Source organism: Phocoena phocoena, chromosome 14 (assembly GCF_963924675.1).
Source record: "Phocoena phocoena chromosome 14, mPhoPho1.1, whole genome shotgun sequence".
NCBI lineage: Eukaryota > Metazoa > Chordata > Mammalia > Artiodactyla > Phocoenidae > Phocoena > Phocoena phocoena.
Window position 1 is genome coordinate 11401625 of NC_089232.1, and position 27029 is coordinate 11428653.

General features: G+C 38.8%; 1 protein-coding gene across 1 annotated transcript in view; it reads left to right on the plus strand.

Moving 5' to 3' along the window:
- Window positions 1-27029, plus strand: part of TMEM87B (transmembrane protein 87B) — a 48522-nt gene that overhangs the window by 18823 nt on the left and 2670 nt on the right. The window contains exons 10-17 of the mRNA XM_065891633.1: window positions 1661-1754; window positions 7099-7170; window positions 8703-8811; window positions 8897-8955; window positions 10209-10312; window positions 11626-11699; window positions 20824-20897; window positions 23201-23253. Of these exons, the coding sequence (XP_065747705.1) occupies window positions 1661-1754; window positions 7099-7170; window positions 8703-8811; window positions 8897-8955; window positions 10209-10312; window positions 11626-11699; window positions 20824-20897; window positions 23201-23253 (639 nt within the window). The remainder of the gene's footprint in view (window positions 1-1660; window positions 1755-7098; window positions 7171-8702; window positions 8812-8896; window positions 8956-10208; window positions 10313-11625; window positions 11700-20823; window positions 20898-23200; window positions 23254-27029) is intronic.

Below are 27029 nucleotides of genomic sequence, written 5' to 3' on the forward strand. Positions count from 1 at the left end.
ACACTTGTCTCACAGCGCAGGAAAGGCCTCTGCTTGTCAGCTTCCCGCCCGGATCCCGGGCGTGGTTTGCTCCCTCACTTCCTTTAGTTCTCTGTCTCACCATCACCCCCCAGGGAGGATGGCCCTTTGGGACCCTAATCAGTGCCCATCCTCCATCACTCTAGTCCCTCATGCCTTTTGATGTGTTTCTTAGCATTTATTGTCTCTTCCCCCCACTTGTGTGTGACTTCCCTGTATTGTGTCCTGCTGTATCCCAAGGCCCCAGTGCGCTGGGCGGCACACGGCGTGCACTCAGTAAGCGTGCACTAATGCACGCACGTGTGCTTCTGAGCTCCGGACTGGTGCAGTTACCAAGACTGTAGCGAGGAAACCTTCTTTTCGTTCGTTTTGCTTTCTTTTGTTTTTTGGCCTTAGTACAGTATATAGAACACAAAACCCTGTGGGTCCCAGTGGCAACTCACAGTTGTAGTTATGAGCATCGGGTGCCAGGGTGCAGAGGGTGGTGGCTGAGAAGGGATAGAAGATTGAGCTGGTGGGTGAGGGCTCAGCCCTTTTTGACTGAATCCCTTCACTGTCAACTTGTGTTCAACCCTTACAAAGCGGTAACAGTTCTGGCTGTTGCAGGGTTCCAGTAAGCTGGCTATAGTGAACCAGAATTTAGATGAACTAAGTTAGATAAATTGTCTGAAATATGAGCTGTGGGTATTAGTTCAGTTTTTACTTAGATGACTATCATAAGTATTTTTTTTCAAAACCAGTTTTTTCTTCTAATTACTCTGAAAAGAGGGGTTTTGAGTTAAAACGTATTCACAATGAATTCTGACTTGCAAGTGTCATGAAATTTCAGTTCTTTTTTTTTGGCCACGCTGTGCGGCCTGAGGGACCTTAGTTCCCCGACCAGGGATTGAACTTGGGCCCACGGCAGTGAAAGCGCCGCGTCCTAACCATTGGACCACCAGGGAATTCTCGAAATTTCAGTTCTATTTTCAAATGACTAATCGCAAAAATCATCGTCTTTGCACGTTCTCAACTCATTTATACTTTCAAAGAATCAAAAGTGTTATTTTAATTCTTTTCAATCCGAAGAATGAAAGCTGAAGTCTTTCCAGACTGTCGTTTGGGAGTATTGAGAGGGGAAGGCAGTGGGATTCGGATCTCCTGACATGCTGCTATTTCTCTGCCCAAGTCATAGAACCAGTGGATTATCGCTGACAAGACATATCTCAGAACACTTTACAATCTCTGTTAGTGAAAGAATTAAATGATTATTTCTGCCAGTGGCACTTAGAAGTTGGCACTTACTTCCTAGGTTTCATCACTCTTGTCGTCTATTCTATAGACATAGTACCTGGGTTATGTTAATCATATTGCTTGGATTTCAGCAGCAAGATCCTCTGGCCTCAAAAATGTTGCTTCATAGGCATCAGTACAGCTTCAAGTCCTAGAGAAGGAGGCCAGATTTCCCTGAGCCTGTTTCTGCCTTCTTCCCAGGAAACAATGCTGTTTCCCAAAACAGAGTACCTCTGAGGCGGGAAGGGACTGACGTGATTGGATAGTGACGTCCCTGGTGTTGGAAATGGGGCCAGTTACTGTAGTCAGATACATTTTACTTACCTTGCTTCTTCTTTCTCTTTTTTCTGTTTGCTTCTCCTTGTACCAGGCCTCGTCTAGGAACAGTCATGCACCGGGTCATCGGACTGGGGATCCTTTACTTTATCTTTGCAGCTACTGAAGGCGTGATAAGAGTCATTGGGGTAAAAACTACATCATTCCATTTGCACTTTTTTTTGTCGTTGCTGTGAAATATGATTTTACTTTCTATCTCCTGAGATGAATTTTTAAAGATAGGAAATTTGTGATAAAGGCCCAATTTGAGTTTATTTCCCCCCCTGTGGACTCTTTCCCTTTTTTAATACGTCCTGAAAGTATAAGGCTAAACAGAGCACTTTCTTAAATGATGTGGTTATGAAGGCACCACCTGACGTCATCCTATGAATTAGCTCCATCTCAAAAATGTTCGTGGTTGCTCTTCATGAAGAACATTCATCTTTATCATTATGTAGTCTGAACACGTTCATTTCTTCCTTAACCCTTGGCTTAAACGTGTAAGTGAAGAACAGTTAATTTTACCTTTTGTGCGTACAGATATTACGTGTCATTGCTTTTTAAAGTCTCCTTTGGTTGTAAGTTTTCCCTGACTCTTGTGGGCTCAGAATTTGGGGGATTCAGTAGACTCCACGCTTGGAAAAACCAGGAGGAGGTAGTGTTCTGGGGAGAAACGGCTCTAGCAACATGGGCAGCAATGCTTTACTCTAGAGAAGAGCGAATATTTGTATCTGTGAAGACCCGTACATTTCTAGCTCTAGGTTTTCCTTAATAATATGGCTGACAACTGAGTGATTAAGAAGCTTATTATATTTTTACTTGATTCAGAGAACCTTGTAATTCTTACTCAAAACGTCTTTTGGATTAGATGTTTAAATCAGATCACTGTGCACAGAGTGAATAATCTGTATATTGCCACATACGTCTACTTCATGTAGGTTGATCTGACCCTTAAAGCAGGACATTTGTCCAGTAATGTTAAAAGCTTCACTCTTCTTCTGGTGTCTTTGACACATCTGCATTCTGGGTTAGATACACCTGCTCCTTGAAAGGTGCATTTATTTTTACTCTTACATAATAATGAAGAACTTTGCATTTACATGTATAATTCACAGAAAACTAATCTTTGCTAGAAAGAAAATGGAAAGGATAAACATCCCACGGATAGGTTGCATTGTATTTCTTTAAAATTTTACACAGTCAGCATCTTAGATGTGACCGTTTTAAATATGATTCTCTGTCAGCTCTTGAGTACGCATCCAGCCTATGGTTTGTTTATACCCTTCCACACAGTTCCTTTTCCTTATTTTACTTTTTGCATGTCCTTTCACACACGTGGGGATGAGGAGGAGTCCGTTTCTTTAGGAGCCGTGGCTGCAGGTTTGGTGCGGAGAGGGCAGAGATTGAAATGGTTGACCTGAGTTGGGTGGGATGCGCTGTGTTTTATTTGCCACTTTATAACACACTTTTACGTTATCACGGGACAAGTTGATGACAAACATTTGTTGACACCATAACAGGTAACTTCCATGTGCTCAAACACAATTCTCTTAGGCAATAACATCTTTTATGTGGCCTTTTATAAAACAATGATATGAGATAAATTGTTTTTCTTCATCAGATGATAATTATTATAATACAATGAAACTTTTACATTCAGATTTTTTTCCCTATTTTTATTTTTCAGGGTTCTAACCATTTAGCTGTTGTATTTGGTGACATTATTTTAGCCGTTATTGACTCCATTTTCGTATGGTTCATATCCTTTACTGTGTCCTAAAATGGTTGTATCATTGAAATCGGATTATTTTTAGTGTGTGATAATAATAGAAATATACTCATGCATTGTTGTTACCTCAATATAGAAATTTAGTTGAAGGTGAAAAAGTAGCGATTCCTCGAACAAAAAATATCCTTATTTTTTCTATTAGTTCAGCAAACTTAAATGCACATATTGAACGATCTGGTAGGGAAGAAAAATATGTAACTAGGAGCAACATAGCAATAGTAATTGCCACGTTAGAGAGGTGCTGTGCAGACAGAGGAAAGAGAAATTTACTCCAGGGTGAAAATCAGGAAAGATTTCAGGGAGATGGTGACCTTTTAATTGAGACTGAGTGGACAAATCGGGGTTTACTAGGAAAAGAACTGAGGGGAAAGCATTCTGGGAAGATTTAAGGGGACCAAATAGTTGGAAGCATGAAAATATAGAGACAGTGGCACGATGTCTCAGAGTAGCTTGCCTGTAGGTAACGCGTGTAGGAGAATCATGGAAGGTGGGACCAGAAGGGAAGGATAGAATGGCATGCTTGAGAGTTTATGGAAAGTAGCAAGGAGCTGAGGCTGCACAGGTGACTGACATGATGAAATCTTGTAAGAAAGAACTCAAGGATGGCATTTTAAAAAATGCCTGGGAAAGGAGAGTCTAGAGCTGGGAAGTCTAGTAAGGAGTCCTTTGCAGTGGGCCAAAGGAGGGATAGTGAGGGTTAGAAGTGGGGCAGAGGAAATGGAAGAAGGACTCTGGATGACAAGCTGGCTAGAAATGGGTGGGGAAAGGGAGAGAGGGCTCCCAGGAAGGCATGCACGTCTCAAGTAGGTGGCTGGACCAGTGTTGCCATTCTCAGGGTGGTAAACATGGATAAGGGACCACAGTGGGTGAGGGTTGAGTTGCCTGAGAGAGTTGGAAGTCCCAGCCTGGCTTAGCAAGAGGAGTCAGCTGGTGACGAAGGTGGAAGTCAGCTTTGTGTGGGAGAAGGTCGCAGCCGTGGAAGCGACCCAAGAAGAACAGGTAGACCAGCAAGTGGAGAGGAACCAGGATAGTGCCTCGTGGGGCAGAAACATGCATGGAAGGAAGTCCAGGGCGAAGGGAGGTGGGAGAACCAGGAAGTCGTCCTGGGGTGGAGGCTAGGAAAGCTTTGGTAAGGAGGGGTGCTCAGCAGTGGCTAGTGCTGCAGAGAGATGAGTTCCCGAGGCGCACCTGTCTGCCTGGTTCATTCCAGGGGTCACGGTGGACAGCAAGAGAGCGGGTTCGCTGGAGGTGGTGGGCCAGAGGCCATAGCACAGCAGGAAAAGTTTCAGAGACAGTGTTAACCGATCCTTGAGGCTCCTCCTTGCTGACTGGGTGACTCCAGTGGAGTCTGGGCAATTCCACTGTTTTTCTCTCCTAGGCAGTACCCTCTAAAATGCATTCGTGGAAATGGGAGGGATTCTAGAGAAACTACGACCTGGTCAGAGCAGAATGCAGGGTTCTGCGGATCCAGAACATAATTTGTATCTGTTTCGCTGACATTTATGTCCTCTTTGAAACTCATAAGCTTTTATTTTTACACAGTTCTTTTTGTTGCTATTGTCTTTGATAATTGTCTTTTAGCTTTTTTTTTTTTTAAAGAAGATGTTGGGGGTAGGAGTTTATTAATTTATTTATTTAGTTTTGCTGTGTTGGCTCTTCGTTTCTGTGCGAGGGCTTTCTCTAGTTGCGGCGAGTGGGGGCCACTGTTCATCGCGGTGCGCGGGCCTCTCACTATCGCGGCCTCTCTTGTTGTGGAGCACAGGCTCCAGACGCGCAGGCTCAGTAGTTGTGGCTCACGGGCCTAGTTGCTCCGCGGCATGTGGGATCCTCCCAGACCAGGGCTCGAACCCGTGTCCCCTGCATTAGCAGGCAGATTCTCAACCACTGCGCCACCAGGGAAGCCCTGTCTTTTAGCTTTTAACGTAAAATGTGATTTTGTTTTCCTTGTGTTTCTTTCCATGTTCTCATCTTTGTCTCTCACAGGGAGGGCCGGAGGGCTTAAAATTGCCTGTGTCCCTTCTCTACAGGAAGCTGTCCCTTTCTGAAGGTGCGCTAACAGGTGTAACACTGTTGGTAGGATTTTCTGAGCTCCTTGTGGGTAAACCCGGTCTTATCTATTCTTTAAATTCCCCGTTTGTGAATTCTCGATATGCTTCCAAGTTAAAAACAAAACAAAGATCTTTTAATTTATTTTTATTCTCGAAAGCAGTGGTTCTTAGCCTTGTTTGGGTTCTGGCAGCAGAGATGCCTTTGCAAATCTGATGAAAGCTGTGGAGCCTCTTCACAGATTATATATAAACACACACTTCATTCACACGAGGAGTTTTTCCTACAGTGAGGCATTTGCAGACCTCCTAAATTACGTCCAGGTAGCCCCTAGTGTCCGAGGGGTGTCAGTAAAGGGATAATACCTGATTTAAAGAGTTGTTTCGACCAACTTGCTTGAAAACTGGATTCTACTTCTGTTGAGAGCTACCAGTTGAGAATCCAAGTTTACTGAATAAAATTATAGTAATATAAATCTGATCTTCTCCGAGTCGTAAAAATTTCTGACTCTAATGTAATTTTTCATATTCTCTACGCTAAAAAAAAAAAACATATAGAGTCATTCAGTTGGTCAAAAGGTGAAGTCCGTTCCTCAGTTCTGGTGAGCAGGGTTCCAGCTCTGAGTACTCATCCCCAGTGTGGAGCCCGCTCTGCCGAAGCCCCGGCTTCATCGCTTGTCAGGGATTCTCACCTGACTTGAGGATAAGGGGCGGGCAGTGCGAACATCCTGGGACCTGGACAGGCAGAATTGCAGGGGAGGTGAACTAGCTACTGGGCTCAGCGTTACTGTCTCCAATCTTCATGTCTTCTCTTCTGTCATTGTGAGTTTAGAAAATGGGCTTAAGACATCTATTCCTTTTGGAGTTGTCTTACTTCTAAACTTGTATATGCTTAGAGCCTTGTAAACTTTACATTTAAAAAATCTATATTATCTTTTCTCCTGGTAATTTACAGATATGTATTTCAAAGTATTCTTGTTCTTAATCATCTCCAAGGTGGTACATTGGTTCATTGGGAAAAATACATAGTAATCCAACTTGGCAGAAAATTCCAGAGGAAAGTGGCTGCAAACGCTCTAATTCCATCTGGATTTGAATGAGGGTAACTTACCACCTTTATGGACAGCAATGGCTTTGGTCCAACACATAATGAGCCAGATTGGGATGGGGAGATAAGGAAAATAAGGGGAAAGATTTAGCTTGCTTAATTAATAATGTTTTTAATAAACATGTTTGAGGTAAAAGTCATAAAGAAATCCAGAAATTAAAGTTCTCTTGGTTAGTATTTCATGGTGAGAGAAAGGAAATTTAGCATCATCCATTTCTGCCTCAACCTGAATTTCTGACGTTTGCTTTTAGATTGCCGTTTGGTAATTTTCATTACTGAGATGAAAAGTCTGCTTTCTCTGTGCAAAAAGGTAGTGGATTTCCTAAATGATTACCAATGACAAGCAAAGAAGCAGGACTACGTCCTTATAGAATTGAGTGCTGGGATAATGACCCTGCTTCCTTCACCTTTGGTGAACCTCATCTGGCTCCTCCTGTAAGAATCTAATTCTACATTAATAGAAAAAAAATAGCCTGAGAGCGCCCAAAGCCACAGCCTTCTGCCTCTTCTCTGCTGCTTGTTTGTTTGATTCTTTTGCTGTTTTGCTGCAGGCAAATGATTCTGATCTTGTGCTCCTGGCCAGCCTCCCTCTGTCTCTTCTTGACTCTAGCTTGTGCTGGTGGATATCCTTTTCCTAGCGCAGCAGCACGTTCAAGGTGCTTCTCTTGTCAGGATGGTGGGGCCTGTGTGCTTTCACTACTGCTTCAGAAGTATTCGGTCTCGATCGTGTTTATGTAATAAAGCATATTTGCATGTCTGTAAATTCTGACAGCAGGCCTAATTGGTTGAGTTGTGCTATTTTAGAAATTGATCTTCTGTTGAAACTTATCGGTCATCCAGAAAGCTTGAAAAGCAGCTTTGGTAGTTTTAGTACTAAAGTGAAGTTTTTTGATGAGTGAAGTATTTGGAATTTAAATAGGAGGCCTAAGTGCAAACTGTGCCACTCCCACGCCTTTGCTCAACTCTGTTACGTATGTTCGGAGTGTGGTCCCTGAACGGGGCTTGGCAGGTACTGCAGAGGAAGCAGCTCCCGTTTACAGAGCTCTGGCTTGAGCACAGCTGCACCACTGAGGAGCCAGTGGACAAGCCTCTTTCAGCTTCTTTGTACCTGACAGTGTCGCACTTTACCTGAGCCCTGTGCTCCTGGGACAGCCGTGGTTAAGACAGCCTCCACCCTTTCGTGTTCCGGGAAAAGGCTTACTGTCAATACAGACAGGTGCCTTTCCCCATAGGACTTCGAGGAGACTCCCAGGTGCCCCCATGTTCACTTGTGACAGGGCCAGACACAGACCTATGTATCCACTGACCAATCCGGACAAAATACCAGACTGAACCAAACTAAGCCTTCTCCTTCCCCCGGGTTCCCGAGCTTTCATCCACCCGCAGCCCTCCTTCATGGCCCCTCCTGAAAACCTGCAGACTTCAAGGAAAGTCATTCTCTGAGCAACGGTCCCGTCAGGCCACCCACTTCTCACACCTGCTGCTCTCGACACCTGTTTACTCCTCCCTATAAAAGCAAAGCCCTTCCCTGCCTGACCTTTGGGACTCTCTCGGATCTTGTAGTCGGAACATTCTCCCTATTGCAATAATCTCTTCAATAAAGTCTCTTTTTACCTAAGTCCAGATTTGTGTTACTTGACATATTTCAGTTTCAATTTATAAAATGGAATTGGCAGATGATGTAACTTCTTAATTATGGTCACTCGGAGGATAAAATGAGAATAGACCAGAAACAACAAAATAAGAAAGAAACAGACAGAAAAGCACACGCCAAGTGGCATGTCATGATGGGATCTGTAAAGAGTGTCTGGCCTAAGGGGGACTTGGCATTTAGTGTGTGTCCTGCTCTGTTCTCTGTTTCAAGAACTTGGCATTGAAGGAGCACGTCATAGGTCTTCTTGCTTATGTTTTTTTTCCTTGAAGTGTGTTTACTTAGTTCAGACAGTGCTATATTGTAAAACAATATCTGTGATGAAATTGGTATCATGATTATACAATATTGGATAAGACAACATTTTCTGTGTGTTTATTAGTTTTAAATTATAGGAGTTATATATAGCAGTGCTAATTTTGGAAATGTAGCAGAAGATTCTTATTTTGTTTTTTATCTTAACTGTATATTACTATTTACATTTTTTTCCTTAACTTTTTTCACATTTTTATAAGTTTGGCACAAACTATGAAGACTCTAAGGCTAAGAAAGAACACAGTGAAATTTTCTTTGTACAGGCACTTTACGAATACCCTGATCTTTGCCATACTGGGTAAGCTATCTAACTTTTCTTTTAAAATACATTATTTTAGTATTGCATATTCTTTCACTAATTGACTTTTTTTGGTGTGTTTCAGCATCTGTAGTGTTTATGGTGTGGACAACGAAGACATTTAGAATTGCAAAATGTCAATCAGTAAGTATAATCTTCCTATTTAAACAGTTTTCATTTTTAATTATTCTATTTTATTTTGTGTAAGTTTGAAGAATTTTGTGTTTGTAGACAGGTAATTTTAGTGGAGATTTTCTTTACTTGGAATTATTTTTTATAGAATTATAAAAACATTTGCCTTCTTTAAATGTCTGAAAAAGTTCCTCTTAAATCTCCTTTTCCAATTATGCCCTTTTCTCAACTTCTTTTTGTATATTTTGAAAAGGAATCCTCCCCCTGTATAATTTTAGGTAACAGGAAATCTTTTTCTTCCAGCACACAGTGTAATTGGGTTGTTTTGTACTTAGGACTGTAAACCTTAAGCCTGACATGTTTCTAGGATGGTATCCTCATTATGAACATTCGGGAGATACCCTCCATGGATTCTCTAGTTAGAAGAAGATACATTTCTCAGACTTAAAATAATAAAAGACCCTCTTGGGGGTTTCTTGATTTGGAAATAGTCTCTAGTTCTATATAAATAATTATAAAGAGCCCTCTGAAAACCCTGGACTTCTGCTGCTGTAGGGATAAGTTAGTGAGAGAAGAAACTATTCTTGTCTAGAAAATAATTGACCTCTGAAGCCCTTTTAAACTCTAATTCTTTTTTTTTTTAATTTATTTATTTATTTTTGGCTGTGTTGGGTCTTCGTTGCTGTGTGCGGGCTTTCTCTAGTTGCGGTGAGCGGGGGCTACTCTTCGTTGTGGTGCATGGGCTTCTCATTGCGGTGGCTTCTCCTGTTGCGGAGCCCGGGCTCTAGGTGCGCGGGCTTCAGTAGTTGTGGCACATGGGCTCAGTAGTTGTGGCTCACGGGCTTTAGAGTGCAGGCTCAGTAGTTGTGGCGCACAGGCTTAGTTGCTCCGTGGCATGTGGGGTCTTCCCAGACCAGGGCTTGAACCTGTGTCCCCTGCATTGGCAGGCGGATTCTTAACCACTGCGCCAACAGGGAGGTCCCTCTAATTCTTTTTATGATACTATATAATTTGTTAGGATTTTATTCATTATATTGGTTATAAGGCTGAAGTAAGCATTAATATTACTGAAGTAAGCATAATGATTTTATAGAGATAGCATTTCTTAGTTTTTATGTTTCTCGGAAAAACGTGTGCTTATTCATTTGGAAGACTTACTGGTTCGAAAGATTTCATTAGTACTTGTCATTATGTACTATTTGAATGGGAAATCTGTATGTTTATCAGAAAATTAACTTTTCTTGTTTGAATTGTCCTTATTATAGGATTGGATGGAACGCTGGGTTGATGATGCGTTTTGGAGCTTCCTTTTTTCCCTTATCCTTATTGTAATAATGTTTTTGTGGAGACCATCAGCAAATAATCAGAGGTACCTAACATAGGAAAGTTCAAATTTGGCAAGGATTTGTTCATCATCTGCTACAATGTTAAAACAGCATTTATAGAAACTGGAGAGGTAGTCCTTGCTGTTAAAGAGTGTACATACAGTCAAGTGGGGAGACAACTGTAACAAAAGCAAGACAGTGAAATAAGAGATATATAAGCCCAGCAGGAAGGTGGAAGAGGGGTCCATGAAAAGGCAGCATTTATGTTACACCTTCAGGAAAGGAGTAGGACAGTGAATGGCTGACCTGCGAAAGAGTGCAGGTTTTCTAGGGGTAGCGGGAACAGACATGGCATACTTTGGAGGCCAACAAGCCATACAGTTTGGTTACTACCCGTACATTGGCGGGTCATAAAGCTGGAAAGGAAAAGTGGGAGCAAAATCGTAAAGAGCTTGAATGCGAAATTCAGAAACTTGTACTTTACACTGCATGTGACAGGAAGCCCCACAGCTTCCCTTGCCTCATTCCTCTTCCCCAAGCAAAGCACTGTGAAGTTTCTTCCTTCTAGGAAAAAATGAAAAAGTATATACTAGTGTGTGTGTTTCTCTCTCTCTTTAAAATTATACAACAACATGCAAATCAACTGTACTTCAATAGAAAAGTTTTTGATTAAAAACAGATTTAAATATTATACAACAACAATGATAGTACATATATACATATATACACTATTCTGCACTTTCTTTGTTTAAAATGTGTCTTTCCTTATCATCTTGTATAGACCTACCATATTACTTTTAATAGCTTTCTGGCATTCCATATGATTGTAGCATAATTTATATAAGCAGTCCCTAATTATTAGACACTTAGTTTCTAGTTTTTTTGCTATTATCAGCAATGCTTTTTTTTTTTTTTTTAAATCAGCAATGCTTTTTGAATGCTGTTGGACCTAGTGAATGTGGCTTGATTGGTGTGCTTTATTTTCACCAATCAGGTTAGGAATTTCTTTTCGTTAGGAGTTAAGTAAAAATAGTGGGCAGGGAGGTAAACCTGACATGGAGAAAAAAGTACAGCAGAAAATTCCCTTCCCTGAGCATTCGATATTTCAAAGTTGCTTCCAGAGAAATTTGATCCATTGATGCTTTTACCAACGGGTTTGGGAACCCCAGTTTCAGTTTCTTCACAGTAACCTTTGCTGATTTGAGAGTAAAACAATTAAATTTTTTATCAGTTCAATTTATGGGAAACTTTTTAAGTGTATATATTTTTTAAAGTGTGTACTGACTCTTTTAGATGTAAACTGAATGTTGAACAGGTTTAAACACACTAGTAAAACTACTCCTTGTTTTTGATTTAGATATGCCTTCATGCCCTTAATAGATGATTCTGATGATGAAATTGAAGAATTCATGGTAACATCTGAAAATTTAAGTGAGTGGCATATTTTCTTATTAAATGACCATTGCATATATTGTAACAAAGAAATACTGTACCTCTACCTGTGATGCAAGGTCAGATACACTTTTTTTCCTGTAAAATATTTTTTAAACTGTATCTGCAGAAACCTCTATTATGGTAGACAGTCACAGAAGAGAAGTCAGTAATGAAATTTTCAAGATTGCTAAAATAGTTTGAGCTTTTGTTATATGTTTGCTCTTAAAGTCTAAGTATTGAAATAGCTGCACTGTTTCCCACAAGAGTGATTTGGTATATATTGTGCTTAGCTCCTAAACAATAGTCGTCTTCTTAATGATGATTGCTAAATTTCTTTGTATCACCTCTTCTTGCTCTTGAAAATTGTGCACATCTGTAATTTCCCGGTCATGCCCAAGGCATTTCTAATTATGGTTTTAGTGCTTTAGTTTTCATCTTTCTATTAATTTATACATAAGTGTCTTATCATTTTATTAATTTTACCAAAACACTGTAATTAAAGCATTTGTTACGGCAACATAAGTATGTAACTCAGATGTAAAGAGTAATTTTATCTTTATTCCATTCTTCCTTCCTCTTACTTTGGTTTCTCTTATTAGTAACATTCTTTTTCACAATTTTTTTTTGTTTCTCTACTGTGAAAATTTTATAATCTACCCAGTCAGCAAAATTTGCAACATAATCAGTGTGTCTTCAGTGTCCACACTTCCTTTTACCTCCTCTCATCAGATTATCACCTACAACTAATTCTTTCATGTTTTTCTGACTTTTCTGTTAAGAAAAGAAATCTACAAAACTTATTCACAGCAGAGATATTAAAATTCAGTGTGTTAGTTCTGGCTCCAATAATGATGGAATGAATTGTTTGGGGCTAATCTTCCTGCTGATAGCTAGAATAAACTCTGGACAGATTTTTTTTTTTTTTTTTAATTAACTGTTGGAGGCACTGGAGAGCAAAGAAAAGCAGGCAGAAACTGGAGGAGATTTCACTGTTGAAAGAAGAGAACCATGAAAGAAGAGTTCATGCCCAGTCAATGAGACAGTACAGTGGCTAGAGCACAAGCAGACAGGTATAATCTTACTGATGCAAGGAATTGGAGAGTGAAATTTGGGGCTGTAAGAATGTCTGGAGATTGATGGAAGAAATCCAGAAAAGAGAGAGCCACAAAGGGGGAAATTCAAAAGTCTATAAAGTCTCTCTAATCTTATCTGATACCTGAACTGGGTATGTGCAAAGTGAGACTCCAAGAAGCCAGGGGGAAAACAATAGCTATTAGGCTAAGAAGCGGAACAGAAATTTCAGCAGCTGCCACAGCAGAGTTTGAAATTCAAATCTCAACAAGTTAAAAGTGCTTTCCATTAAAACCCCAGAAGGGCCACTCCTTAGAAGTAAAGACCACAGTCTAGGACCACTGAAATTTACCCTAGGACTAAAGCTAAACTGAAATAAACCCTAATCAAATCTAAAAGCATATCCCCAAAAGATCAGAGTGATCTAGCAATAATTTGAATTGCCTGCTAGAACAAAACACAACACTTCCCAGAGGAAGATAAGAGAATCCAGTCTATAAGATACCATTCTCAATGTCCAGTATGCAATGATAGATTACTAGACATAGGATGAAACTGGAAGCTGTGATCCATAGTTGAGGGAAAAATCAGTAAGATCAATCTAGAGGTGGCCCAGATGTCACAGTTAGAGTTGAATAAAACCATCGACCTAATTGACTTGATTGGTATTTATAGAACATTGCATTTAGCAACCAAAGAATAAAGGTTCAAGTCTACGTTGAATACAATAGACCATATGTGTGGCCGTTAAAAATGTCTCCATATATTTCAATGGGTTGTAATCATACAGAGTATGTTTCTGATCACAATGGTTAAATTAGATGCACAGCAGTAAGATATCTACAAAATAATCAGATGTTTAGAAATTAAGCAATAATTTCTAAGTAACTCGTGGATTGAACGAATATTAGAAAATATTTCATGCTATTGATAATAAAAGCATAACATGTCACATTTTACAGGATGCAGCTAAACCAATTCTTAGAGGAAAATTAATAGCTTTAAATGCCTATATTATCAAGAAAACATATTGATAATATGTTTCCATCTTGAGAAGCTAGAAAAAGAATGGCAAATTAAACCTGGGGTAATTAGAAGGAAGGATATAATAAAGTTGTGTCTACACCAATGAAATCGAAAGCAGGGGGAAATAGAGAAAATCAGCAAAGCCAAAAGTAGTTTCTTTGAAAAGATTAATAAAAATTGATTAACCTCTAGGTGATCTAAACCAGAAATAAAACATAGCAACGCGAATTTCCAACATTGGAAAGATAGGGCGGACATTACTACAGCAAGAAAGGGTAAGTAAGAGGTTTTTATGAACAAATTGGGCATTTGGATAAAATGAACAAATTCCTTGAGAAATACACTTAAGAAACTACCCTAATCTTAATTCTAACCCTATGCCACTAATTGGAATAGCCATATATTTATTAAAGAAATTGGGTTTGAAGTTTAAAATCTTCCCATAAAGTTCCAGACCCAAATGGCTGGCTTCACTAGTGAATGCTTTCAAATACCTAAGGAAGAAATATTCTAATCTTATGCAACTCTTTAGCATATAGAGGAGGTGACAGAATGGGAGAAAATATTTACAAACGAAGCAACTGACAAAGGATTAATCTCCAAAATTTACAAGCGGCTCATGCAGCTCAATATCAAAACAACAAACAACCCAATCCAAAAATGGGCAGAAGACCTAAATAGACATTTCTTCAGAGAAGACATACAGACTGCCAACAAACACGTGAAAGGATGCTCAACATCACTAATCACTAGATAAATGCAAATCAAAACTACAATGAGGTATCACCTCACACCAGTCAGAATGGCTATCATCAAAAAAATCTACAAACAATAAATGCTGGAGAGGGTGTGGAGAAAAGGGAACCCTCTTGCACTGCTGGTGGGAATGTTAATTGATACAGCCACTATGGAGAACAGTATGGAGTTTCCTTAAAAAACTAAAACTAGAACTACCATATGACCCTGCAATCCCACTACTGGGCATATACCCTGAGAAAACCATAATTCAAAGAGAGTCATGTACCAAAATGTTCATTGCAGCTCTGTTTACAATAGCCAGGACATGGAGCCAGCCTAAGTGTCCATCGACAGATGAATGGATAAAGAAGATGTGGCACATATATACAATGGAATATTACTCAGCCATAAAAAGAAACAAAACAGTTATCTGTAGTGAGGTGGATGGACCTAGAGTCTGTCATACAGAGTGAAGTAAGTCAGAAAGAGAAAAACAAATACTGTATGCTAACACATATATATGGAATCTAAAAAAAAAAAATGTCATGAAGAACCTAGGGGCAAGATGGGAATAAGGCACAGACCTACTAGAGAATGGACTTGAGGATACGGGGAGGGGGAAGGGTAAGCTGGGACAAAGTGAGAGAGTGGCATGGACATATATACACTACCAAACGTAGAATAGATAGCTAGTGGGAAGCAGCCGCCTAGCACAGGGAGATCAACTAGGTGCTTTGTAACCACCTAGAGGGCTGGGTTAGGGAGGGTGGGAGGGAGGGAGACGCAAGAGGGAAGAGATATGGAGACGTATGTATATGTATAGCTGATTCACTTTGTTATAAAGCAGAAACTAACACACCATTGTAAAGTAATTATACTCCAATAAAGATGTTAAAAAAAAAAAGAATATAGAGGAGGTAGGGATACTTCCCAACTTGTTTTATAAGGCCAGCACAGCTCAGATACCAAAATCTGACAAAGACAAAAAAAGGAAAGTTACAGACCAGTATCACTCATGAGTAGAGACATAAAATTCATTTAAACGGACTTCCCTGGCAGTCCAGTGGTTAAGACTCTGTGCTTCCACTGCAGGGGGCACAGGTTCGATCCCTGGTCAGGGAACTAAGATCCCACATACCACTCTTATTTTATTTTTAGTAAATAAAATCTAGAAGAATAATGAAGGACCATCATTGTCAAGTGGACTTTATCCCAGGGTTGCAAGGCTGTTTCAACATTTGAAAATCAGTGTAATTCATCTAAAGAGTAAGGAAGAAAAATGACATAATTATCTCAGTGGGTGCAGAAAGACACATCACAGAATTCACCTATTCATGACTTTTTTAAAAAGAAACCCACTTAGCAAACAAATTACAGAATAGTATGAAAAAACTCTACAGCTAAAATCATACTTAATGGTGAAATAGTGAATACTTTCCTCCCAAGATTGGGAACAAAGTACACGAATATCTGCTCACCACTTTAACTCAGTATCAGACAGCAGTTCCTAGCCAGTGCAGAAAGGCAAAACACAAACCAACCCAAAGAATACAAAAGGCATAAAGTGTGGAAAGCAAGATGTAAACCTGTTTTTATTTACAAACAGCAAGGTTTTGTTTTGTTTTGGCTGTGCCGCGCGGCTTGTGGGGTTAGTTCCCCGACCAGGGATTGAACCCACGCCCTCTGCAGTGAAAGCACGGAGTCTTAACCACTGGAGTGCCAGGTAATTCCTCAGCAATGTTAAGTATGTAGAAAATCCTAAGGAGTCTATAGAAAAGAAAAAATACAGTAGAACTAATAAGTGAATAATATAACAGAATCATAGGATATATGTCCAAATACAGAAATTAGATTTTTTTATATAACTGGAAATAATTGAAAAATGAAATTTAAAATATTGTTTACAGGAGCTTCAAAAAATAAAATATTTAGGAATAAATTTAATGGAAAATAATGTGGAAAACTGCACTGAAGAATACAAAACAATGCCAAGAGAAATTATAGAATAAGTAAATGTTTATGAATTGTAACTCTCAATATTATTAAGCCATCACTTCCTCAATTGATATGTAGATCCAGTACAGTCCCAATTGTAATTCTGGCTGATTTTTTAAAAAATGGTTAAGCTGATTTTAAAATATGTATGGAAATACAAAAGATCTGGAAGAACCTAAACATTCTTGTAGTTACAACATAGATCTTGAAAACACTATACTAAGTGAAAGAAGTCAATTACAATAGATCGTATGTTATATGATTCCATTTATATGAAAAGTCCAGAAAAGGTAAATGCATGGAGATAGAAAATAGATTAGTGGCTGCCAGGGGCTGGTGGAAGGAGTGAGTTGGGAGTAACTGCTAATAGGTATGAGGTTTTCGCGGGGGTGGGGGTGATGAAAAGCTTCTGAAATGAACAGTGATGATGATTGCACAATTCTGTGACTGTTCTAAAATCCACTGAATTGTACACTTCAAAATGGTGCATTTTATGGTGTGGAAGTTATATCTAAATTAAATTAAATTAAATTAATGGACTTAACACTGATTTCAAGACGAAAATTTCAAGTTATACTAATCAAGACAGTGTGGTATTGGCATAAGGATACATACATCAGTGTATCAAAATAGAGTCCCAAACATAAATAAATAAAATAAAATGAAATGAAATTTCAGACAACTTAAAAAAAAGTAGTCCAAAAATAAATCTGCACATATTGTTCAGTGGATTTTGTTGTTGCTTCAGATTATTTTATCAGTGCAATAACACTTTAAAGAATGTACTCTTACTAGCACCAGATTGATTCCAATGTAATAGGAGGTCTCTAAAGCTTTTGATTTTAAAAGAGATATAATATTTAAATTAGCTCCAAATTGGAAACCTCATTTGTCAATTGATTTTTGACAAAGGCAGCAAGGCTTTATATGAGGAAAAGATATTATTTTCAAGAAAGAGTGCGGAACAACTAGATAAACACATGGGGGGAAAATCACCTTGACTCCTGCCGTGTATATCACCTATAATGAATTCAAGAGAGATCACAGACCTAGATGTAAAAGATTAAACGATAACTCTTCTAGCAGAAAACAGGAAGATATCTTCATGACTTTGGGTGAGGCAGTTTCTTAGGACACAAAAAGCAGTTACCGTAAAATAAAAAGGTTGGTAAATTAGCCATCACCAAAGTTACAAACTTATGTTCATCAAGAGAAACAAGAAAGTGAAAAGGCCAGCCCTAGTCTGGGATGCAACCTTCTCAATACATATATCTGACAAAGAACTTGTATCCAGAATATAAGAATTCCTACAAATCAATAAAAGATAACTCAATTTGTTAAAAAAAAAATGGAATACTTAAATAGACACTTCACCAAAGAAGACAAAGGAAAGGCCAGTACGCACATGAAAAGGTGCTCGATAATACTGGTCGTCAGGGAAACACAAATTAAAACCAGAGTGAAATGCTACCATGTATTCACTAGCATGGTTAAAATTTAAAAGACTGGCAGCATGAAACGCTGAAGAGGATGTAGAACAGCTGGATCGCTCATACATTACGGAAGAAGTCTTAAGAAGTTTTAAGAAAGCAGTTTGACAGTATCTTAAAAAGTTAAACATACACCTACCATATAGCCCAGCCATTCCACTCCAAAGTATTTATCCAAAAATGAAAATGAAAGCAGATGTCCACAGAGAGACACTGTGTACACTTTCATAGCAGCTTGATCCTTAATGGTCCAAAACTGAAATAGCCCAAATGTCTGTCAACAGATGAATGGATAAAATAATAGTGGTATACTTATACAATGGAATACTGTTTGGGAAGCAAAAGTAATCAACACTATACAACGTGAATAAATCTCAAAACCTTTATGTTGAGTGAAAGTAGTCAAATCCAATGAATATTGAGTCCTTATGCTTTTATATAAGAAGTTCTAGAGCAGGCAGGAGTAAACTGTGGTGATTATGTAAATCAAAGCAATAGTTGCTTCTGGTGGGGTTGGGATTGACCAGAAAGTAATTTAAAGAGCCCTCTGTGGGGACTTCCCTGGTGGCACAGTGGTTAAGACTCTGCACTCCCAATGCAGGGGGCCTGGGTTCCATCCCTGGTAAGGGAACTAGATCCCGCATGCATGCCGCCCCTAAGAGTTTGTATACCACAACTAAGACCCAAATAAATAAAGAAAGAAAGAAAATATTAAATGAAAAAAAAGAATACTCTGTGATGATAAAAATGTTAAATGTCTTGATTGGTATGGTAGTTACATGAGAGTTGATAAAAATCTCTTCAGACTGTACACTTAAGAGTTTGTATTTTATTTTGTATATTATACTTCAGATAAAAAAAAATCAGTGTATTGCACCTTTAAGAGAAGGATCTCAAATGTTGAGATTTCAGACGCCCCATGGAAACATTTTCAGATTGAGGAACCTCATTTTCACTCATTATATCCACTTATGCACTTGATCTCATCATAATGTACCAAGTGTCCTAGTTTATGGAGAAGCACTTTTTGCAAATGGTTGTAGTAACAACAGTGAATACTTATTGGACATAGACATTATGTTTCAGGTACCTTATATACGCTAATTTGTTTAATGCTCATGGGAATTCTCTGAGGCGGACGTTATTATTATCCCATGTCACAGGCAGGGACATTGAGTCACAGAAAGTTGATTGCTTAGCCTGAGGTTACATAGGTAGAGCCAGAATTCCAAGTGAAGGGGCTTCCCTGGTGGCGCAGTGGTTGGGAGTCCGCCTGCCGATGCAGGGGACACGGGTTCGTATCCCGATCCGGGAAGATCCCACATGCCGCGGAGCGGCTGGGCCCGTGAGCCATGGCCGCTGAGCCTGCGCGTCCGGAGCCTGTGCTCCGCAGCGGGAGAGGCCACAACAGTGAGAGGCCCATATACCGCAAAAAAAAAAAAAAAAAAGAATTCCAAGTGAAGCCATCTAGTTTCAGGACTCATGCTCTTAACCTCTCCTCTGCTAAACCTGCTGGCATAAAGAAGAGCCTTGGTCAAATACAAAGAAAATCTTTTTCTTCCCTATTTTATTTATACCATAAACACATTCTAAAGATGTATACATCAGAGAAGTGAAAGCATGGCCAGAGGTGTGTTTTATTCTTAAATATATCGTAAATCCTGTAGATTTTTAAATCCATGAACTTTAAATTGTACCGAAACTACCTAATGTGTGCATGTTATGTATGTTTGCTTGTTTATTTAAACTCCTCTAAAACTGGAATTCAGACTACCAACTTGAGAACCTGGTTGTTTTTGTAAACAGTTATGACGGAAAAGGGGACACTCTTGCACTGCTGGTGGGAATGTGAAATGGTTCAGCCACTGTGGAGAACAGTATGGAGGTTCCTTAAAAAACTACAAATAGAATTACCATATGACCCAGCAATCCCACTACTTGGCATATACCCTGAGAAAACCACAATTCAAAGAGAGTCATGTACCAAAATGTTCATTGCAGCTCTATTTACAATAGCCAGGACATGGAAACAACCTAAGCGCCCATCATCGGATGAATGGATAAAGAAGATGTGGCACATATACACAATGGAATATTACTCAGCCTTAAAAAGAAATGAAATTGAGCTATTTGTAATGAGATGGATAGACCTAGAATCTGTCATACAGAGTGAAGTAAGTCAGAAAGAAAAAGACAAATACCGTATGCTAACACATATATATGGAATTTAAGGGAAAAAAATGTCATGAAGAACCTAGGGGTAAGATAGGAATAAAGACGCAGACCTACTGGAGAAAGGACTTAAGGATATGGGGAGGGGGAAGGGTGAGTTTTGACAGGGCGAGAGAGAGTCATGGACATATACACACTAACAAACGTAGTAAGGTAGATAGCTGGGGGGAAGCAGCCGCAAGGCACAGGGATATTAGCTCGGTGCTTTATGACAGCCTGGAAGGGTGGGATGGGGAGAGTGGGAGGGAGGGAGATGCAAGAGGGAAGACATATGGGAACATATGTATATGTATAGCTGATTCACTTTGTTGTAAAGCAGAAACTAACACACCATTGTAAAGCAATTATACCCCAATAAAGATGTTTAAAAAAAAAAAAAAAAAAAAAACAGTTATGACGTTTTTAACTTTTTCTGTCCCTCCTACATTCCCAAATGGTATATTAAAGCCAGCACCCAGCCCAAAGCTTCCACTATTAACTCTCTTTATAGGGTTATTAAATGTGAAGCTACAAAGGAAAATATTATTATTTTATAATTTTATGAATCTCTATAATGTTTCTCATTACAGCTGAAGGAATAAAATTAAGAATCTCAAAAACGGTTTCCAATGGAACAGCTAAACCTGCTACTTCTGATAATTTTGTGAGTATAGTATATATTTAGTAGCGTCTCAGTCTTTAATATTTGAGTGTCACATTCATTGACCTTCAGGAGAACACTTCTTACTAGGTTTTTTTGTATGAAAATAAATGTTACTAAGTAGTGATACTAGTTAAGTCTGACAGCTGTACTGCTGTAAACCCTCACTTTTCATGTGCCGTCATTGGACCAGCGGCCCAAACCTCACCTGGGAACTTGTTAGGAGCACAGGATTTCAGGCCCACACCAGAGGTGCCGAATCTAGATCTGCTTTTCAACAGGATTCCATAGGTGATTCACATGCACATTAAAGGTTGAGAAGCTTTGTTATAGTGAAAGTTTGTGTTAATTTTTCAGCACTTTTATGTGATTTTTGAAGCTATTTCAGATAACATTTGTTGTCTATCGGGAAGGGACTTTTAAACCATGTAAACTTGAATAAAACGTTAAAATATTGGGTAGAGATGAGTTTTTAAATATTTTATGCATACTATTTATGCATAAAAGTGGTAATTAGGAGAGTAATTAAACAAAATGGAAATGCCTATCATACAGTTTTATATTTGGCTTTCTTACAGTTACATATGTTGTGGTTAATAAGGTGTAAAAATTTACGTACGCACCTAAGTTCTGACAGGGTGGGTGGTGTATGAAACGGTTTCATTTGTTGGATTTGGTAAATTCTCTAATCCTTATTTTTGGTAATTAATAATTCTTTAAAATGTGTTATTTGAGTAGTTTTATGGTAACTTAACTAAACTTTAAAAAGCTCCACAGTTTTCATTACCTGGTGTTAGAACTATTAAACTTTCAGCTTGCTAAGAGATTTTCCTCTTATTTTAGGGATATGTTTCAGTTTATTTTAAAGCTCAGTGTTTGCACACATAGCAAGGGAAAATGTTTTCATTTCTCTAAATTGTGTAGTCAGCTCTTTTGTTTTTTTGGCGGTACGCGGGCCTCTCCCGTTGCGGAGCACAGGCTCCAGACGCGCAGGCTCAGCGGCCGTGGCTCACCGGTCTAGCCACTCCGCGGCATGTGGGTTCTTCCCGGACCGGGGCACGAACCCGTGTCCCCTGCATCGGCAGGCGGACTCTCAACCACTGTGCCACCGGGAAGCCCAGCTCTTATTTTTTTTAGATAATTATTTTATTTTATTTTTTAATTAATTAATTTAATTATTTTGGGCTGCGTTGGGTCTTCGTTGCTGCGCGCGGGCTTTCTCTAGTTGTGGTGATCGGGGGCTATCTACTCTTCATTGTGGTGCACGGGCTTCTCATTGCAGTGACTTCTCTTGTTGCAGAGCATGGGCTCTAGGCATGCGGGCTTCAGTAGTTGTGGCACGTGGGCTCAGTAGTTGTGGCTCATGGGCCCTAGAGCACAGGCTCTGTAGTTGTGGCTCACGGGCTTAGTTGATCTGCGGCATGTGGGATCTTCCTGGACCAGGGCTCGAACCCGTGTCCCCTGCATTGGCAGGCGGATTCTTAACCACTGTGCCACCAGGGAAGTCCCGTGTAGTCAGCTCTTGATCAGAACTCGGGGACCTTGTCTCTCCTTGATTGACTCATTTCTATCCAAGATTCACTCAGAGAATTGGGGTGCCTATTAGTACTGGCTCAGTTGCTTTCTCTCTCTCTGTAAGTAAGCAGGATATAATTAATGCTAGAACCAGAGGATTCCATGTAGCCATTTTGATTTATTTTATATTATAAACCAAAATATTCAACATACCTTTTATTTTTCTTACTCCCAGTGAGATAAGTAAGCAAGTTTCTGTTGAAAAAAATATTTAGATACCCCAATTGACCTGCTTATCTTTTCTCCTACAGAAACATGAGCACTAAACACAAATGACTGAAATAAATAGGCTTTTGTAAAGTTAGAATATCTGTACCATCATCTTTTTCTGCTGAAAAATTATAAACTCATAAAGTAAACAGATTAGGAGGCATACTGAATGCTGGAAGCAAGAAATTAATACAAATCAATATTCATGCTGTTTTCTATGTTATAAATGAACTCTTTGTATTTTTACTGTGGTTTTTCAAGACAAAAAAAATAACACCTGTGCATCTAACCAAAACCAGAGAAGTACAAAAACCCAAAATCCAAGTGTTCGTTTGACTGTTTAAGAAAATACTGGCATAATTTTCGTGTGGCATAAGTGTCAACTTCTTAGGCTATGTAGAAATTAAAAGAATGTCATGCATTTGAATTTAAATTCTTAAATTATATATACATTCTATTTAAAAATTCTGCTTTCAGGCAGTATTAAGCAAAAGCTAATATGTAAATATTTATTTCTACAGGATGAAGATTTGAAGTGGGTGGAGGAAAACATTCCCTCTTCATTCACAGATGTGTAAATATCCTCTACTAAAGTTTGAATCTAAAATTTAGGCTGTAGTATAAAGGGATAATTTTCATGCTTTGTTATGTGTGCTTTTCAAAACTCTCACCTCTGTCTGCTTTTATAGGCCCCCATCACTAGTGTATGACTGATTAACTTCATACCGAAATGCAAAGAAAACACAGCCCTGCCTTGGTCTGTCTTTCTCCTTCCTTTTTCACTGTACAACAACTCTATTAATACTCCTGCCCTATAACCAACTCCATCATTTTCTTACGTAAGTTTATCAGGATCAGAATCATTTTGTTTTAACTTTATAATATGGAAGAATTCAAACTTTTTTTTTTTAAACACGTGTAACCACGATACCATGTATGGTGGGGAAGCTTTTGGAGGAAAAAAAACATGAGCATAGGAAAACTAGAGTGCAGAGGAAGCCCCTCCGGGAACCTGGAGCTATTCAGGTTCTTCTTTATCAGTGTCCTTTATGACACACAAATTCCAGGTAGCTGTTTCCACAGTAGACAACAGGATAGCCAAATATGATGTTTTCACGTGTTGTTTGTTCCTTTCCCTGCTCCCATCTACTTCCTTTTCAGATAATTTCTGTCTAGTATGATGTCACATTTGCCTGAAGAATTTCCTTTATGTTTCTGGTCATGCAAGTATGTTGGTAATAAGTCTGTCAGGTTTTATTTGTCTGAAAAAGTCTTTGTTTTGGCTGTTTGGGAAGCTGTTTTTGCGGGGTATAGAATTCCTAGTTGACTGGTTTTTTTTCAGCACTTCAAAGATTGTCACTTGAATGTTTTCCAGCTGTCATAGTTTTAGAAAGAAGTCTGCTGTACTTCTTCTCTGTTCCTTCATATGTTACCTGGGTTTTGTTCTGTTTTGTTTTTGGCTGCCTTCAGGACTGTCTCCTTCTCTTGGGTTTTTCTTTTCTCTTGGGTATATACCTAGAAGTGGAGTTGCTAGATCGTACGGTAACTGTATGTTGAACATCTTGAGGAAGTGCCAAGCGGTTTTCCCAGAGCCGAACCATTTTATAATCCTATCAGTAATGTATGAGATTTCCGATTTCTCCACATTCTTGTCAGCACTTGTAATTGTTCACCTTTTTGATTTTAGATCTCTTAGTGGCTGTGAAGTGGTATCTCATTGTGCTTTTGAGTAACTGAAATTTGAACTATCTTGTTGAGGGACTGGTGTTGTATAATTAAACTGTGGTAACTGAAATTCACACATATCAGATTCATATGAGGTAAGAACTGCCTTTACATTATGAAACTAATAGTACACTATTATACTTTTTTTCTTTTAATAGTCATAAAAGGAAAATAGGTGTATAAATATCCTTCACATGCCTTTATGATTTCTTTTTTCCTTCCTGTATATCTGAGTTATCACCTTCTCCTGTAGGTCTTTCTTTAGTGTTTCTTACAGTATGGGTCTGCTAGAAACTAATTCTTCCAATTTTATTTATGTGAAGTGTATTTGTTTGCCCTCCTGTTCAAAGGATGGTTTTGCTGGATATAAAAATCTTGATTGACTTTTGTTTGAGCTCTTCCAACACATCCCTCCAATATCTTCTGGTTTCTATTGTTTTGAAGAGAAGTCAGTTTTTAGTTGTATTGTCCTCATGTGTGTACTGTGTCATTTATTTTTTGCCACTTTTCAGATTTTTTTCTTTACGTTTGGCTTTTCACAGTGTGTGTATGATGTGCCTAGGTGTGGTTTCCTTTTTGAGTATTCTTGGAATTTGTTGAGTTACTTGGATTCATATCCCCACCCCCTTTGGTCATTTTCCAGTGCCTTTAACTACCTATTTTTAATATTTTTGTCCAGGTTTTATAAATGTTTCTGTGAGAGGAATCATCTGATTTCTTTCCACCTTTACCTGCTATCTTCCATTTTTTTTTACTAGTTTCTCTGTAATCCTTTTTACTTCTTTCTTTATATCATTTTCATTTTCTTAGTAGTTTTCTTGCCACATATTAAATTTTTATTTAACTTTGTTCTGCCTTGGGCGCCTTGTAATTTTTTTTCTTCATTGCTGGGATGATTTTGTCTTTTTTTTTTTTCCCAGAGTTTAATGGACTCTTTGAATTTCTTCCTCTTTTGTTTTTATCCATTTTTGCTCTTGGTTTTAAAATTTCTTATTGTAGTTTTTAACATCACCAAATATTCTTTTTAACTTATTTCATCTAATTTGGAGTGTTGTGTTATAGCTGTAGCTTTCTTCTACTGTAAAACACTTTGATTTTCATTTTCCTTCTTTTTTTCTTCCTGCACCATTATATGGAATTGGTTTTGTTTGTTTTTCCTATTCCTAGGCATTTGGTAGTGAGAGTTCCTAGTCTGAGTGCTTTCTTCCATCAGTTGCATAAATTATAGTTTTATTTATGGAAAATGTTGATGGGATGGAGGTATGGAGAGAGGGAGGTTGGTGGTGTCTTATTTTTCTTTTATTTCTACAAGATCTTTAATTTTCCCCTTTTACTTCCTTCTTTTTACTCATGGTACTGGCGTAGCTCTGAGGGTACCACTCCTCCATGTATCTGATTCTCCCCTGAAAACCATGATTGTTCAAGACTGCTACTTTTAGTTCCACTCAATTTAAGCCCCTTCCCAGGGGCAGATACTGTGAACTACCAAGTCACTGGCCTTTAGTCAGTATTTTGGAACTTAGTGTTGATTTTTCTTGAAGAGGTTTGTCTATACTTTGTCTAAATTCTCCTTCCCCTCTACTCTTTCACAGAGTCTCTCAAACCTCTCTTTCCCCACTCTCAGTACCCATGAACTTGCAGTGACAGCAGGGAATTTGTTGGTATTGGCATTTAGGTTTGCTGTGTTCTCCTGGTTATGCTGAAGACTGTGAGTTGCTTGTGGTTTTGTTTGCAATCCTTAGGGACTTCATGGAATTTTGAGCAAGGGTGTGTGGAGAGATTCAGATTAGGTGGCAACGGTTATCTTCCAGATTTGGAAATTCACTACTGAGTACTTTAGAAGGAAATCACCTAAGTAGACTAACCCCATACTATGCCACCACTTCTTGGTGGAAAGCAGTAAGGCTCCTGGGCAGTTCTCCTTATGTCTTAGAGAGTCATTAGTCTCTACAATTTCCTTCTGTAAGTAGAATGTCTGCCTGATTACAAAAGTTCCTCTGGAATATAAAAGAGCAAAATGTCTTCTTTTATATTCTCATGAACCATTTATGTGAAATGAGTAGAATTGTATCATCCAAGATAGCTTCCAGCATTTTAGGTTCTTAGGAACCTGTGTGTCCATTCTGAAAACTTTAACACAAGAAGTTTAGCACAATGCTACCCAAAATTCATGTGAAATTTACGTGGCAAGTTTAGAAACTGGACTTCATGTACAGGTAAACACTTCTTTATGCATCAATAGAAGTGGACCAAAAATTTTGCAAGTCATAGGACAATTTAAACAGATCATGAATAACCATATGATCTAGTGTGTTATGTGATATTCATATGGTATTTATTATGTCTTCTCTGTGTCTCTGATAAGCCAAAAAGACCAGCTTAGCATAGTTCTCCTTCCTCTTCAATGCACTGAGTCCATCTTAATAAGTTTTAAATAGTCATTTACCTCACAAAAGGAACCATTTTGGAGATTGCAGTGTTTATCTCTAGACGAGGTACTAAGCACTCAATGGGCTGTCTTCTGGGCTCCCAAGGTTCTGGGTCATCTTTCCCTAAAGCAGTCTGGGTTTCCCTTAATATTATTCCAAGCCATATAAGTTGGCTCCTTCCTCACATCTAGCGAGG